The following is a 13,485-nucleotide window of genomic DNA, read 5'->3' on the forward strand; positions in this document are numbered from 1 at the left end:
TAAAAGTTTTAATAATTAATAAATTATTTTATTTGTATATTGATTGATATTTTTAAACTTGTGTATTTTTGATTATACTCCAATGAATACTAATTTTAAACACCATTTATCAACATTGAAAATATAAATAATAATAAATTAGGTAAGTATTAAAATACTTTATGTACTATACGTGTAGTGACACATATAACTTTAAAAGTGAAAAAGATAATTTCACACTTCAATGAAAATATTCTAATCTGTTGAACCGTTTAAGGAAATAATAGTATGTATAAAAGATAGCTATGGCTAATGAACAGTAACGTATCCATTTCGATAATACTAGACGTTTTCTATTTCTCTTAAAAATATTACACATATATATATATATACATTAATGTGTGTAAAAAAAAAATATTATGCTTGGATGACAACAATAATATTAAAGAGAGGATTAGATTAAATGGAAAATCAAAACAGGAAGAAAGTGATAGAATTCACCGGAACAAATACATGTGCAGAACTTAAAAGAACTTTAAACCACAGGGATAGATAGAAGAAAACAAAATTCGTTTAATCTATTTCTATGATTGTTTAATGATAAATATGATACATATTATGTATAAATAATACAGTTATAGATAGTTACTGTATAACAGGTTTTAATATTAAGCACATGTGCAGAATGGGCATTGATTTTATAAATAATAAAAATCGCAAATGAAAACAGTAACAATTATAAACAATGTACCACACATAATTCGTTTTTTAAAATAACTAACAACATATTGTTGACTAATGATTATTCAAAATAGTCTATTCTAACTTTTAAGTATTACTTCTTCAGGTGTACATGCCAAGTAAACTTTAGCTCACTTGCGGAACGGAAAAATGGTTATTAGGTAGTCTTAGTCACATAATGGAGTAGATTAATTTTCTTTATCGATTTAATTTGAGCATGAGCTTCCTGAAATATCTTGATCACTAAAAAAATCAAAAAGATTATAATACGAGTATGATAATTTGGTATTATTATTATTCAGTGACATTTATAGTTTAGAAATCTTGTTGCAATATATTATTTTTATTATTAATTATCATAACTGTATTCATCAATAAAATATAATATGATATTTTTATACTGGCACACCATTACCACCGAACTTATAAGCAATATAATAATGACAAGTTATGAAAATTATTTATAGTGATGATTTAATTAAATACTTTAATTTAATAAACCCAATACATAGGTCCGTAAAAATAAAATATGTTTCAAGTGATACTGATTAATTTCAAGTAGGTAGTTTTTATTTTGAATTTTTTTGCGTTTTATAACAGATTTAAATTTATATGGATTTTTAAGGCATATATTACTGTTTTTAGAGCATTTTTCAGCATTTATCTATAAATTCTTAAATACTAGGGTATTTGATTATGCGTTTCGGAATTTGTTCACTCAAAATTTGTGCGTTTAGTATGTAATTAACTAAATCAATAAACTAATATATACGAGCATATGGATTCAATGTACCTATTTTATCAAAAATAGAACACAATTAATAAAGTCGAAAGACATTTTTCTATTTATAAGAGTTAAACGACGATCATAACAGCAAGTTATGAAATAAATTAAATTTAAGTTAAGTTAAATAAAATGTAAATATTAAACAAATAAGTAGGTAGGTAGGTACCTATTTTGTTATTATTATATTAAATATCAGTTTAAATATTAAATCAGTTGATACCCCTGACCCTTCCTGTGTGCGCCACTGCATATAACAAATATATTATTGGCTATTTAATTTTTAATAAATTTTACATCATTTTTCAATTTTCAAACTTATTATACTCGTCAAAAAATTGTTAGTATGGAAAAATATTTCAACCTATGCAAAAAAAGAGATTCTAAATATTCCAAAACTATTTATACATTTTTCATGCGGCAACTAAAAATACCGATATTATTGTCAGACGTAACGGTTTTCATTTACAAACAATATTAAACAAATCGTACTTGAAATTTCGGGAGTATCCGAATTGGTTCCCATTTGAAAAGGTATTTTATTAGGTATAGTCGAATTGGTTCCCATTTGTGTACAGGTAAAATATTGACAGTTTTAATTTTCAACACAATTTACCTACAATATAAAAAATTAAAATTCAGCGGGCCAGTGCATAGAGAAAAAAAACAAAATTTAAAAGCTATATGTATGACATATAGATACAATTATTATATCGATAAGATTAACTATAGAAATATAATACACTATAGATTACTAGAGACTAGCAATAACTATCAATAACGATTAAAACCCTAAACAGCATTCAGACACTATATTTTATTAAATTTCGAAGTAATTATTAAAGGAAACTTACCAGTAAACAGGAAAGAAGTAACAAATATTTGGAAAATTTTATGACTGACTACATTAATAAAAAGATTACAAGAATTAAATATTTAAAAAAAGTTAGCTTCAAATTTACAAATCAATTGTTTAAATTGTATTTATTATATTTTATTATTTGTATTTAAAGTGATGACAAGTTGACTTCCAAATCAACGACTTAAGATTAGAGATATTTTATCATTTCTTTTTTTAACACACATTAATGTACATTTTTAACCAAGCCTACCTCAAAGTTGACAGTCCTAAGCCTGTAAAATTGAGAAGGAAAATGTGCGTAATTAAACGGAAATCAATTCGGCATGTGGGTTTGGAGCTCGGCAACCAATTCGGTACCAGCCGAAATTTCACTTAAATAAAATTAAAATTAAATAATATACTTTATAAATTCATCGTTTACATTTAGAATAAGAATTTATCGATGTGCTCACTAGGTTTTCGATTTTGAAATCAGCCCCTATTTACATTTGTAATAATTCATTGGATTATTTCTCAAAAATATAATACAAAAAAAAACAAATTCCCGGTCTTTTTCAATTTAACCTCAAATATTACTGTAAACAATATGGTGGTCAATTTTGTGGCACTTAGTGATCAAATTGTATAATATAAACATATTAATACCGCTTTCAATTAAAATATCATAATTAAATTAAATTATTTGTATTAAAATATATAAAATAATTTTATGAAATCGAATTACGTAAATAATTTAACTGGATTTTTTTCCTGCACGCCATTCACGGTATTTGTGATAACGTTTATCGAACAAGAGAAACGGCTTTTCTAGTGAGTTTATGTGATTAATTAATTTTTTTTTTCAAAACCAGAAATAAAAGCACATCTCCTCGTCCGGTGTTTTATTTTTAGTTTTGTATTAAAACGTGTAAACTTTCATTATTACTCTACGAGTAAATAGGTAAGATTCTAGTTTTCTTTATTATTATAATTTTTACTAACACTTCACACGCGCTTGTCAAGGACATTCGCCAACATGAGTGACGATGAAGTTGTTCAAATAACCAACCTTTTGGAGCGCACGATTTCTAATGACAAAGAAGAATTAAATCAAATACAAAAATTCTTGGAACATGCGGCGCAAACAAATCTTCCTGGTTTTCTTAAAACTCTATCAAATGTCTTACTTTATTCTGTCAACAATCCGGTGGCACGCATTGCTGCTGGCCTTCAAATCAAAAATCATATTACATCGAAAGATGAAGCAGTTAAGGTTCAAATGAAGCAACGGTGGTTATCTTTTTCTGAACAAGATCGTTTATTCATCAAAGAAAACATATTCAAGGCCCTAGGTACAGAAAGTCGGCCTAGTTCTGCTGCTCAATGTGTTGCTAATGTAGCTATTATTGAGTTACCATTGAATCTTTGGCCTGGTCTTATTGCATTATTAGCAACAAATGTCACTGATCCTAATTCTTCAGATGTTCTTAGAGAGGCTTCCTTAGAAACAATAGGTTATATATGTGCTGAAACTGATCGTGATGTATTAAAAGCTGAGTCTAATACAGTTCTTACAGCCATTGTTCATGGTATGACCCAACCGAATAGTCATGTTTGCTTGGCTGCTACAACTGCTCTTTATAATTCATTAGAATTTACCAAAGGGAATTTTGAAAAGAAAAACGAACGTGATTACATCATGGAAGTCGTTTGTAAAGCTACTCAGTCTACGGACACTCAAATTAAAGTCGCTGCACTTCAATGTCTTGTTAAAATTGTCTCTCTTTATTATGAACACATGGAACTATATATGACAACACTATTTCCAATTACTTTACATGCTATTAAATCAGAAATGGACGAAGAAGCACTACAGGGTATTGAATTTTGGTCTAGTATTGCTGAAGAAGAGGCTGAAATAGTGTATGAGAGACAATGTCAAGAACAAACTAATGAAAAAAAACTTATGTTGTATGCTGAAGGAGCATTAGAATTTATAATACCAGTTCTCATGGAAAAGCTCACTAAACAAGAAGAAGGCGACGATGATGATGACTGGAATCCATGTAAATCAGCTGGTGTCTGTATAATGTTGCTAGCCACTTGTTGTCAGAGCAATATTGTACAACATGTAATTCCATTCATAAATGCTAATATCAGCAATCCAGATTGGCGTTATAGAGATGCTTCAGTAATGACGCTTGGATCTATTCTTGGTGGTCTTGACCCAAATGCATTAAAATCCTTATTAGAACCTAATATTCCAGTTCTTATACATTTAATGTATGATTCTAGTGTTGCGGTTCAAGATACATCTGCTTGGACATTTGGTCGTATATTTGAATTTGTACCAGATTTAATCATCAATTCTCCTTGTTTAAGTGATGTACTTGGCGTATTCATTAAAGGTCTTAAATCTGAACCTCGTGTTGCTACAAATATCTGCTGGGCTTTCAGCAGTCTTGCCCAAGCTACTGGAGAAGATATGAATGTTTTAACTCCATATTTTGATTACATTGTTCAAGGCCTACTTGAAACTACAGAGAGAGGTGATGGAATGAGATCAAATTTAAGGTCTGCTGCATATGAAGCACTGATGGATATGATCAAGTGTTCACCAGCTGATTGTTATGAAACAGTTAAAAGTACTACGTTAATTGTACTTAGTCGATTAAACCAAATAATTACTTTACAATCTATGAATGAAGATTGTTTGGATATGCAAGGACTTTTGTGCGCAACATTACAAAGTGTTATAAGAAAAATGAGCGGAGAAGATGTAGAAAAAATTGCTGATGCCATAATGAATGCCCTTTTAGTAATGTTGAGTACCAGTAAAGACAGTGGTTTACAAGAAGATGCATTAATGGCAATAAGTCCTTTAGTTGAAAATCTTGGAAAAGGATTCAATAAATATATGGAATATTTCAAAACATACTTATTTATTGGCTTACAAAACAATATGGAATTTCAAGTATGTCTAGCTGCTATTGGTTTAGTTGGTGATTTGTCACGGGCTCTTAGAGAAGAATTGGCACCACATTGCGATCAGATTTTTGCTCTACTTTTTGAAACTTTGCGTAATAATACTGTTAATCGAAATTTAAAACCACAAATTTTGTCTACATTTGGAGATATAGCTCTTGGAATTGGTTCAGAATTCAAGAAGTACTTGGATCATGTTTTGAATGCATTAGTTCAAGTAGCTCAACTTCAGTTAGATCCCAATGATGCAGAAATTGTTGATTACTTAAATGAACTTCGTGAAGGTGTATTGGCTGCTTATGTTGGTATTGTACAAGGGTTGAAGGGTGAAGGGTATACACCCAATCAAGATGTTTATTTATTAGAAGCACACTTACCATTTATGGTTCAATATATGATATCCATTTGCTCTGATCCCAATGCACATCCAGGAATATTAAAGAGTTGCTGTGGTCTTGTTGGAGACTTGTGTACTGCTTTTGGTGCTAAGGCATGCCCAGTACTAGATAATGGAGAAGTACATGAACTTCTATACAAAGGACGTCAATCCTCAGATATAACTGCCAAAAGTCTAGCACGCTGGTCAGCAAAAGAGCTTCAAAAAATCAAGACTCTTGCAATGTAAAATGTATTTAATTTTAAACGTGAGATTCTATCAATCGTTTGTCTTCTCGTATGATTGTCTTTATTTAGTGCCTATGTAATTTTTATTGTATAAATGGAACAAAAACGTGTCTGTGATTTTGTATAATTGAATGAGTAAATGTGCTACTCTGTATTCGTATTCCTACTAGTGTACGGATTTTAAAGTTAAGTGAGAAATTTTTTTTTAATTTACATTAGTTTACAATGATTGAGCTCATTTACTCGGCTCGTATGACTGACTGATTATCAAATAATATTTGTTAAATATTTAACTTGTATATAATATTTGTTTATAAAATGAAAAAGCATAAAGTTGTTTCCGAGTGTCCGTTTTGTTCCGCGTGCGTATTTTTGTATGAATGCAATATTATTTATTTATTAGGTATCTCGTATTTGTTTTCATTGCCTGTCCGCCTGTCATTGAATAGTGTTTCAACATCCAATTAATTGAATAAAATATTTCATAAATAAAGAAAAAATTTATAAATTATAAAAGATTATTATTTATAATTGTAATTAAAATTGTAGTTGTTTTACTTGTAATTATAATATATTTTTGTCTTTTACATAATATTTTAGTTAATGCCTAATCATTTTGAACAATGTTTTTACTTATAATTCCATTTTTTTTTTCATTTAACATATTTTTCAGTTGTTAATTTTATTGCTGATATACACCAATTTAATGTTTCTTTAAAATTAAATTGACTACAAATTTGTAACACTACATGAGAATATACTATACTAATTTAATACATACTGTACAAAATCTTTTTTTTTCAAAACCTATAGTACAAATAAAATTAACCAATTGTTTTTACATTTTCGTTTGTTGTAGAATATTATTTATGAAAAAATTCTTTGTAATCTTTAAAATACAAATTCAAAAAAATTACTATATTTTGTGTCTCTAAGCTGTGCATTATTTTCCTACAATATTTATTATAAATTAATTATGATCAAAAAATAAATGCGTTTTAATATAAATGTTAAGATTAATAAATATTTTATTTTAATCTATGTCTGCAATAGTGAATATAGTTTGTATATTTCATTAACATTTATCCATTTGTAATTCTGCCATTTATTATTACTATGCAAAAAAAAAAATTTCTATTTTAAAAACTCATTTGGATGATCTTATACAAATGTAATTTTCTAGTTTCACCAAATTATAAAGTAGGACATGGCCAGTTGATATTTTGCCATGCACTAAATGCATAACGAACTTGTGTTGGACACACTGTACTTTTTGTTTGACTTGATAACAGATACCTAACAGAATTCTAAGTTTGTTGAATGTTGATCATTTTACACTTAATACCATTGCTATTACATTTTTAGTTACAGCTATATTATATCCAGTTATGTATTAAATGTTTTTGTTATTTGTTTAAATATAAATGTTAATATGTCTATGTACGTATGAATAATGTGGACTATGTTCTATTGTATCAATATCAAATAATCATGAGAATTAATTAAAGGTTTATATAAACTATAAAGGTATAGTCTAAATTGATAAATCGAAATATAAACTGGTTGATAGTAACCAAGATTTTATAGTTCATTCTTAATTTATTAATTAGATATTATAAGAATTAATATTCTTGACAAAAAGTGATGGAGATTGATAGTCGTTTCATAGCATTTGAAAACGATCACACTTATTTAAAAACGACTTATGCTAACAGTAAAAATGCAGCATTTTTACAAGCTACATTTTCAACAGTTGAGTGAGTATTAATTTTAATATTGGAATAATAAAATTAACCCAATGTAACATTATTAGAGATATTTTTCTAGATCCAAAGACAAAACTATTTTATCAAAAACTCCATTGACTAAAATACAAAGTACTGTTGATAAAAATGAATCTATGGAAAAATCTGTCAATTCTTTGAATATACCAAATTCAAATGTATATTTTATTTCCAACTCATTAAATTTTCCTCTACATTCAAATATTCAAATGTTAGTATTGATTATTTTAAAATAATAATTATTTATTTCTATAATATAACACTTTTTAGATCACAAAATAATTTACCAATACAACATATTAACATTGAAAATAAATCAATTATCAGACCTATAAAACCAAAAATAACAAATGATGTGGAAATTATTTCTTCTCCGCAAAGACGATCAAATGCATCTCTAAATAATAAATTACAAAATACGTAAGTAAACAGTTAAATCATAAAAAATTATATATACAGATTATAAAGTGTAGTCGACATTCAATTTGAAAAAATCAAGTAATCTTCAGCATTTTCAATTTGGTTGCCATTATGAATTATTTATTAGAATTATTAGAAATAAATAAAATAATTATTAGAATTATTCTATGATATAATGATACATAATTGTTAATAAATACACATTTTTTTTAAGTTTTTAATGTTTTAAATATTGAATTTTCTTAGTAGTTGTCTTTCTCCCTCTATATTACAATAAAACATTGATCAACATTTATTTTTCTAATCATACAAGAAATTATTACGTCTTATGATGTTATAAATAATTGTATTAAATTGGATACTTCAATGCTATTTATTATTTCAAGTATTTTACTGCAGTTAGTGCTATTAACAGGGATTTGAAATTTTTAATTTTCCCAAATTTTAGATACCTTTTCTTTTCTCTTTTTTTTTTGCAAAATTTTAGCCTATATTATTAAGAAATTTGTTTCTACTACTATATCAACCATCTTAAAAATTATACAATTATTCACCTGACCATTTACGCTGAGGAATGTTTTTTAAGAGCAATGGTACATTGTTTCCAATTTAAAAAAAATAATGCAGTAATACTATTTACCTATTCCAGTATCTTACCTAACTATAAAGTCTTATCAGACTTAGAAGTTTTGACTTTTTTTTTAATAGAAACAAATTATCTATTTAAGTGTATATTTTCAGCTTTATTTGTACAATACGTCCAAACCCTAATAATAAATCAGTAAAAAAAAATTAATATTTACTTAAATGATATATCCTGTTGGTTAGTTCCAACGGAAGACAAATATGTTCGTAACCAGGAATGTTTAATACAAAAATACACAACAACTGACGAACTATTTATTTATATATATATATATTAGTGGTGTGAAATAAATCCGGATTTTGGATTTTCAGTTGTAAAATCCGGATTTCAGATTTTCAAATTCAAATTTCGGATTTGAAAATCCGAATATTTGGGTTTCACATTGTGGATTTCTGTATTCTAAAGCAAGTTTTCTGAAAGTTGTTCATCATAATTTTTCAAACTTAAATTATTATATTTGTAATTAAGTATATATTTTCATTATTACTTGTACTTTTCTGTTAGTTAAACAAAGTATATTTAGGTATTATTTATTATGTCTTTTTGGATAAATTATTCTGATACTTATAAATGTTGTTACTAATTTCATGTATAAATTGAGTTTAGGTCGTAATATCTACATGTTATTGCAATATTGATAATTGTTGTTGTTTTTATATTTTTGCTTTAAAAGTTTTTCTATAAATATATTAATTCATTAAAAAAAAAAAAAAATGTGTATTTATCAAGGCTTTAATATTAGAAATCCATAAAATATATTAATTCATTGTTTCAAAATCCGAAATCTGGAATTTTCTCCGAATCCGGATTTCGAATTTCATGAATCCGGATTTTTGAACTTCAGTAAATCTGGATTTTTCACACCACTAATATATATAAAGTTATAATTAAGACACAGTATTAAGTTTAATTATTACTATAAATGTGGTCGACTGACCTCATATATGTTGCTTGTACTTGACTGTCGGAGCTACATTGGCAGACCGATGGCGAAGGCTGACGATGAATTGCAACTCAGCATTTATATACTTACGAACTAATAAGCAATTCTTTATAACAAGAAAGGGTTCTTAACATAAATTATCTTACTCTTATTATTAGTTATATTATTTCCTATAATAATAATTAAATATTAAACTATTCTACAACTTTTATAATATTTCTTTATTATCAGTAAATAATATTTCAAATGAAATTATCTTAAAGATATCATTCAAAAGTTTACCATATATTTGTTTAATATTTTTATTGCATTTATATTTTTTCAGGACATTAAAAAATAATTTATCTACCAAACCTAAATTGGTCAATGATTCACAAGAGAAATCTTTTATTAAATCTATGAATAATAAAATATTAAAAAATTATGAAAATGGATTATTCACAATCAAACTGTCTTCTAATTTACTAAAGCGTATTCAGAATGGACAAAATTTATTTATGTGTGTAGAATGTAATAAAATGTATACTGAACATAAAGATTTGTTGGATCATCAAATGACTCATGATAAATGTACTAAAAAAATAATTGATTCTAAAGAAAAAAGGTAATATTTAATTATGTTTTATTATTACTTAAATATTTGTATTAATAATATTTGTAATTTTCAGAGAAAGAGAACATGCAAATAATTTTAAAATTTGTGGAGACATTAAAAATGGAAATGAAAAATTTACCAATGACACCCATGATTTCAACAAACAAACCAAACCTATTTTAAAATCTTCAGTAAATTCTAAAAAGCGAAAAGTTATTTTTCAAGGCGAATGCATCATGTGTCATTCAGTATTTCCAGATCTTGGTAAACACATAAGAACTGTTCACCAAAATGACTTAAATAAAAACAAAGGTAGTCATTTACAATACAACTGTTTCAAGTGCGATATGAAGTTCGATACTAAACAGCATCTACATGCTCATGACTTACATGCGCATAAACCTATTTATTCACACACTTGTGAACATTGTTATAAAGATTTTACATACAAAGCAGACTTAGAAACTCACATGGAAACTCATTTTAATGACAGTAAGAAGTACCTATGTCCTTATTGTGATGTTGGTTTTTCTCATTCAAATGGCTTAAGAACCCATTTAGTTAAACATATTGGTTCTAGTACTCCTGAAAATTCAGCTTTTGAAATACCAGATTGTAAAATAGAATATAGTCCGACAAGACCACCTGAACAATTGGATCAGTTATTTGAAGAATTGAATAATATTTCAAATGATGTCGATGATGTTTATAATGATCAAGTTTCTGATGATAATTATCGAGTTAAGCTTGCAAATGAAGAAACTAATAAATTATCAATAATAAACTCACTTACTACAGAAAACCTAAACATTGATAAAGAATTAAACAAGTAAGTGGTTTTTTTTCTGTAAATAATCTATTTTAAATTATGTTTTTTTTTAAAATTATTATTACAATTATTTATATTTAGTGTACCGTTAGAGACTACATTATCAGATAAGACACGCATAAGTTATACTATGTGTCGGATATGCTTGATTATTGTAAGTTATTCAAGAATTGGTAGGCATATGAAGAAAAAACATAATAATGCTGCTCCTTATCAATGTGAAGTATGTCATGCTGAATTCAATCGCAAGCACATTATGGATGATCACCGTCGAAAGCACACAAATAATAAACCACATAAGTAATAACTTTAAAAATATCATAAATGTTATCTAACCGATAAATTTAAAAAAAATTGTTATAAATGAAACAAATAAACAGTTATTGTATGCACTTATTTATTTAACATTTTTTAATATTTTACTATTTTGTATTAAATTACTTCTTTAAAATATCACTTCAGTTGACAATTGATAACCTTAAGTGGCTGTTCCTGTACTAACATTTCCTATTAACAATACTATTTTAAATTTATTTTCAAATAGTTTTTATAATCAGCGTAAGCTATATTACTAAACCATTTGAAACTGATTGATTTGAACAAATAGTCGCATTTAAGAAGTAAATTGTAAGAAAAAAAAACATACCTACAATTCATGATAGAATTTATTATACATTGGATTGAATAATCCACATTCAATGCCACAAAAAAATTATAAATTGTATTATATCTCTACTATCTGACCTTAAAAGTATTTATATTTTGAATTTTTATATTTAAAAATGCAGCCAATATTATTTTTTTAATACAAGGGTATCAACAGATTTTAAATTAAAAACATATTTTGGATTTATTTTAACTTAATCTACAGTAAAATAATTTTTAAATTTATAAAAGAATAAAAATTACTGTTTAATAATTTGAGCATATATATATTTATTAATATTCTTAATTTTAAATTAAAATTATATCTTATTTAGATGCATTCAGTGTTCCAAATGTTTTACCTACAAACACCATCTCAATCGGCACATGATGATAGTTCATAATGGTGACTCAATAGAAAAACCATTCAAATGTTCCGTCTGTGATAAAGCATTTTCTTTTAAGGAATATTTAACACTACATGTCAAGTATGTTTTTATCCAATATATATATTTCTGAAATGCATATAAAATATTATAACTTAAATGTTTTTGTATTTTTTTAAAGTAGCCGCCACAAGGGCAAACATTATATGTGCCAGATTTGTGGCAAAAGTTTTTCTACCAATGCAGCTTTAAATAAACATCAGTTGTGTCATACAGATGAACGACCATTCATGTGTGAACATTGTGGACGAACATTCAAATGTAAAACTCATTGTGACACACATAAAAAAAATATGCATCCAGGAGACCCAGAACTAGCATTACCGCCCGAAAAATTCGAGTGTAATCTGTGTAATAAAAAATTTAGCACAAAAGTATACCGTGATATGCACTTGAAGAGACATAATGGTCTAGGTCATCAATGTGATATATGCTATAAATTGTTTGTTTCTAAAGCACATATGCGAAGGCATATAAAAATTATGCATCGCAACTAATTTTAAATAAATAGAATTAACTGAGATAATTTCTTTTTATGGAAAGTTTGGCACCTATCCATATATTCATTATGTGTATTTAAATTTTGTTATGACTATTTATTTAAAATGTTTTTAATAAATAATTTATTTTTTATTTTTTAAATTTTATTATTTAATTTTAAAGTTATTTTGAGTTACATTGTTCTATGGTATATATCATTGAATATACCAATATAGGTAAATATATCGCTACGTTTGTACAGAATATCCACAAATCCTGAATGAAGACTAGCTTATGTTATAAAAGTTTATATGATGTGTGAGGCAGACATTGAATATTAAATTTATAACTTACAAGACTAAGAAAATGATTTTGATTAGCTTCAAGAGATTTAATTGGACTAAAAGTCTAAGAAGAGCAAATTATTGAATTATAGTCTGAAATTGATCCAACAAAAGTGCAGTAGAGTGAGGGCTAGTGGATTATCAAAATTATTACAGCTCTGATTTATAAATTCAAGAAATTAGGATGCTCTATTTTTAATATAAATATAATGATAATTAAATAATAATGAAATTATTATTAAAATAATAATAGTAAATAGTATGTTTAAATAGTACCTATATTCATTTTTTTAGTAAAAAATTTAAATGTATGTCAATAATAATTCTTAAATCTGTATGTATTTAAATAACCCTGGCTATGTAGAAATAATTGACCTGTATAACATATTGTCTGGCAGA

The 13,485-nt window shown here is 26.4% G+C and overlaps 2 protein-coding genes across 4 annotated transcripts; both read left to right on the forward strand.

Moving 5' to 3' along the window:
• Positions 1–3,101: 3,101 nt before the first annotated feature.
• Positions 3,102–6,468, forward strand: LOC112688805 (importin subunit beta-1). Its single transcript, XM_025562177.1, has 2 exons — positions 3,102–3,306; positions 3,369–6,468. The coding sequence occupies exon 2, from the start codon at positions 3,382–3,384 to the stop codon at positions 5,953–5,955; it is 2,574 nt and encodes an 857-aa protein (XP_025417962.1). The 5' UTR covers positions 3,102–3,306; positions 3,369–3,381; the 3' UTR covers positions 5,956–6,468.
• Positions 6,469–7,071: 603 nt separating this feature from the next.
• Positions 7,072–12,895, forward strand: LOC112688806 (zinc finger protein 626-like). Of its 3 annotated transcripts, none has more exons than XM_025562179.1 (9): positions 7,072–7,481; positions 7,565–7,711; positions 7,782–7,949; positions 8,009–8,158; positions 10,073–10,351; positions 10,416–11,171; positions 11,253–11,471; positions 12,152–12,304; positions 12,387–12,895. In XM_025562179.1, the coding sequence occupies exons 2-9, from the start codon at positions 7,599–7,601 to the stop codon at positions 12,757–12,759; spliced, it is 2,211 nt and encodes a 736-aa protein (XP_025417964.1). In that variant the 5' UTR covers positions 7,072–7,481; positions 7,565–7,598; the 3' UTR covers positions 12,760–12,895. The 3 variants fall into 3 exon arrangements, with proteins under 3 accessions (XP_025417964.1, XP_025417963.1, XP_025417965.1); XM_025562178.1 differs by having other exon boundaries at positions 7,074–7,481; positions 12,384–12,895; XM_025562180.1 differs by lacking the exon at positions 7,072–7,481 and having other exon boundaries at positions 7,620–7,711; positions 7,768–7,949; positions 12,384–12,895.
• Positions 12,896–13,485: the final 590 nt, after the last annotated feature.

The sequence above is a fragment of the Sipha flava genome, unplaced genomic scaffold, assembly GCF_003268045.1.
Source record: "Sipha flava isolate LNK unplaced genomic scaffold, YSA_version1 40_pilon_pilon, whole genome shotgun sequence".
Classification (NCBI taxonomy): domain Eukaryota; kingdom Metazoa; phylum Arthropoda; class Insecta; order Hemiptera; family Aphididae; genus Sipha; species Sipha flava.

Coding starts and splice junctions, on each gene's coding strand:
- LOC112688805 (XM_025562177.1), top strand. CDS start 3,382: ATGAGTGACGATGAAGTTGTTCAAATAACCAACCTTTTGGAGCGCACG.
- LOC112688806 (XM_025562178.1), top strand. CDS start 7,599: ATGGAGATTGATAGTCGTTTCATAGCATTTGAAAACGATCACACTTAT. Junction 10,352..10,415: donor ATTGATTCTAAAGAAAAAAG/GTAATATTTAAT, acceptor TGTAATTTTCAG/AGAAAGAGAACATGCAAATA. Junction 12,305..12,383: donor TATTTAACACTACATGTCAA/GTATGTTTTTAT, acceptor ATTTTTTTAAAG/TAGCCGCCACAAGGGCAAAC.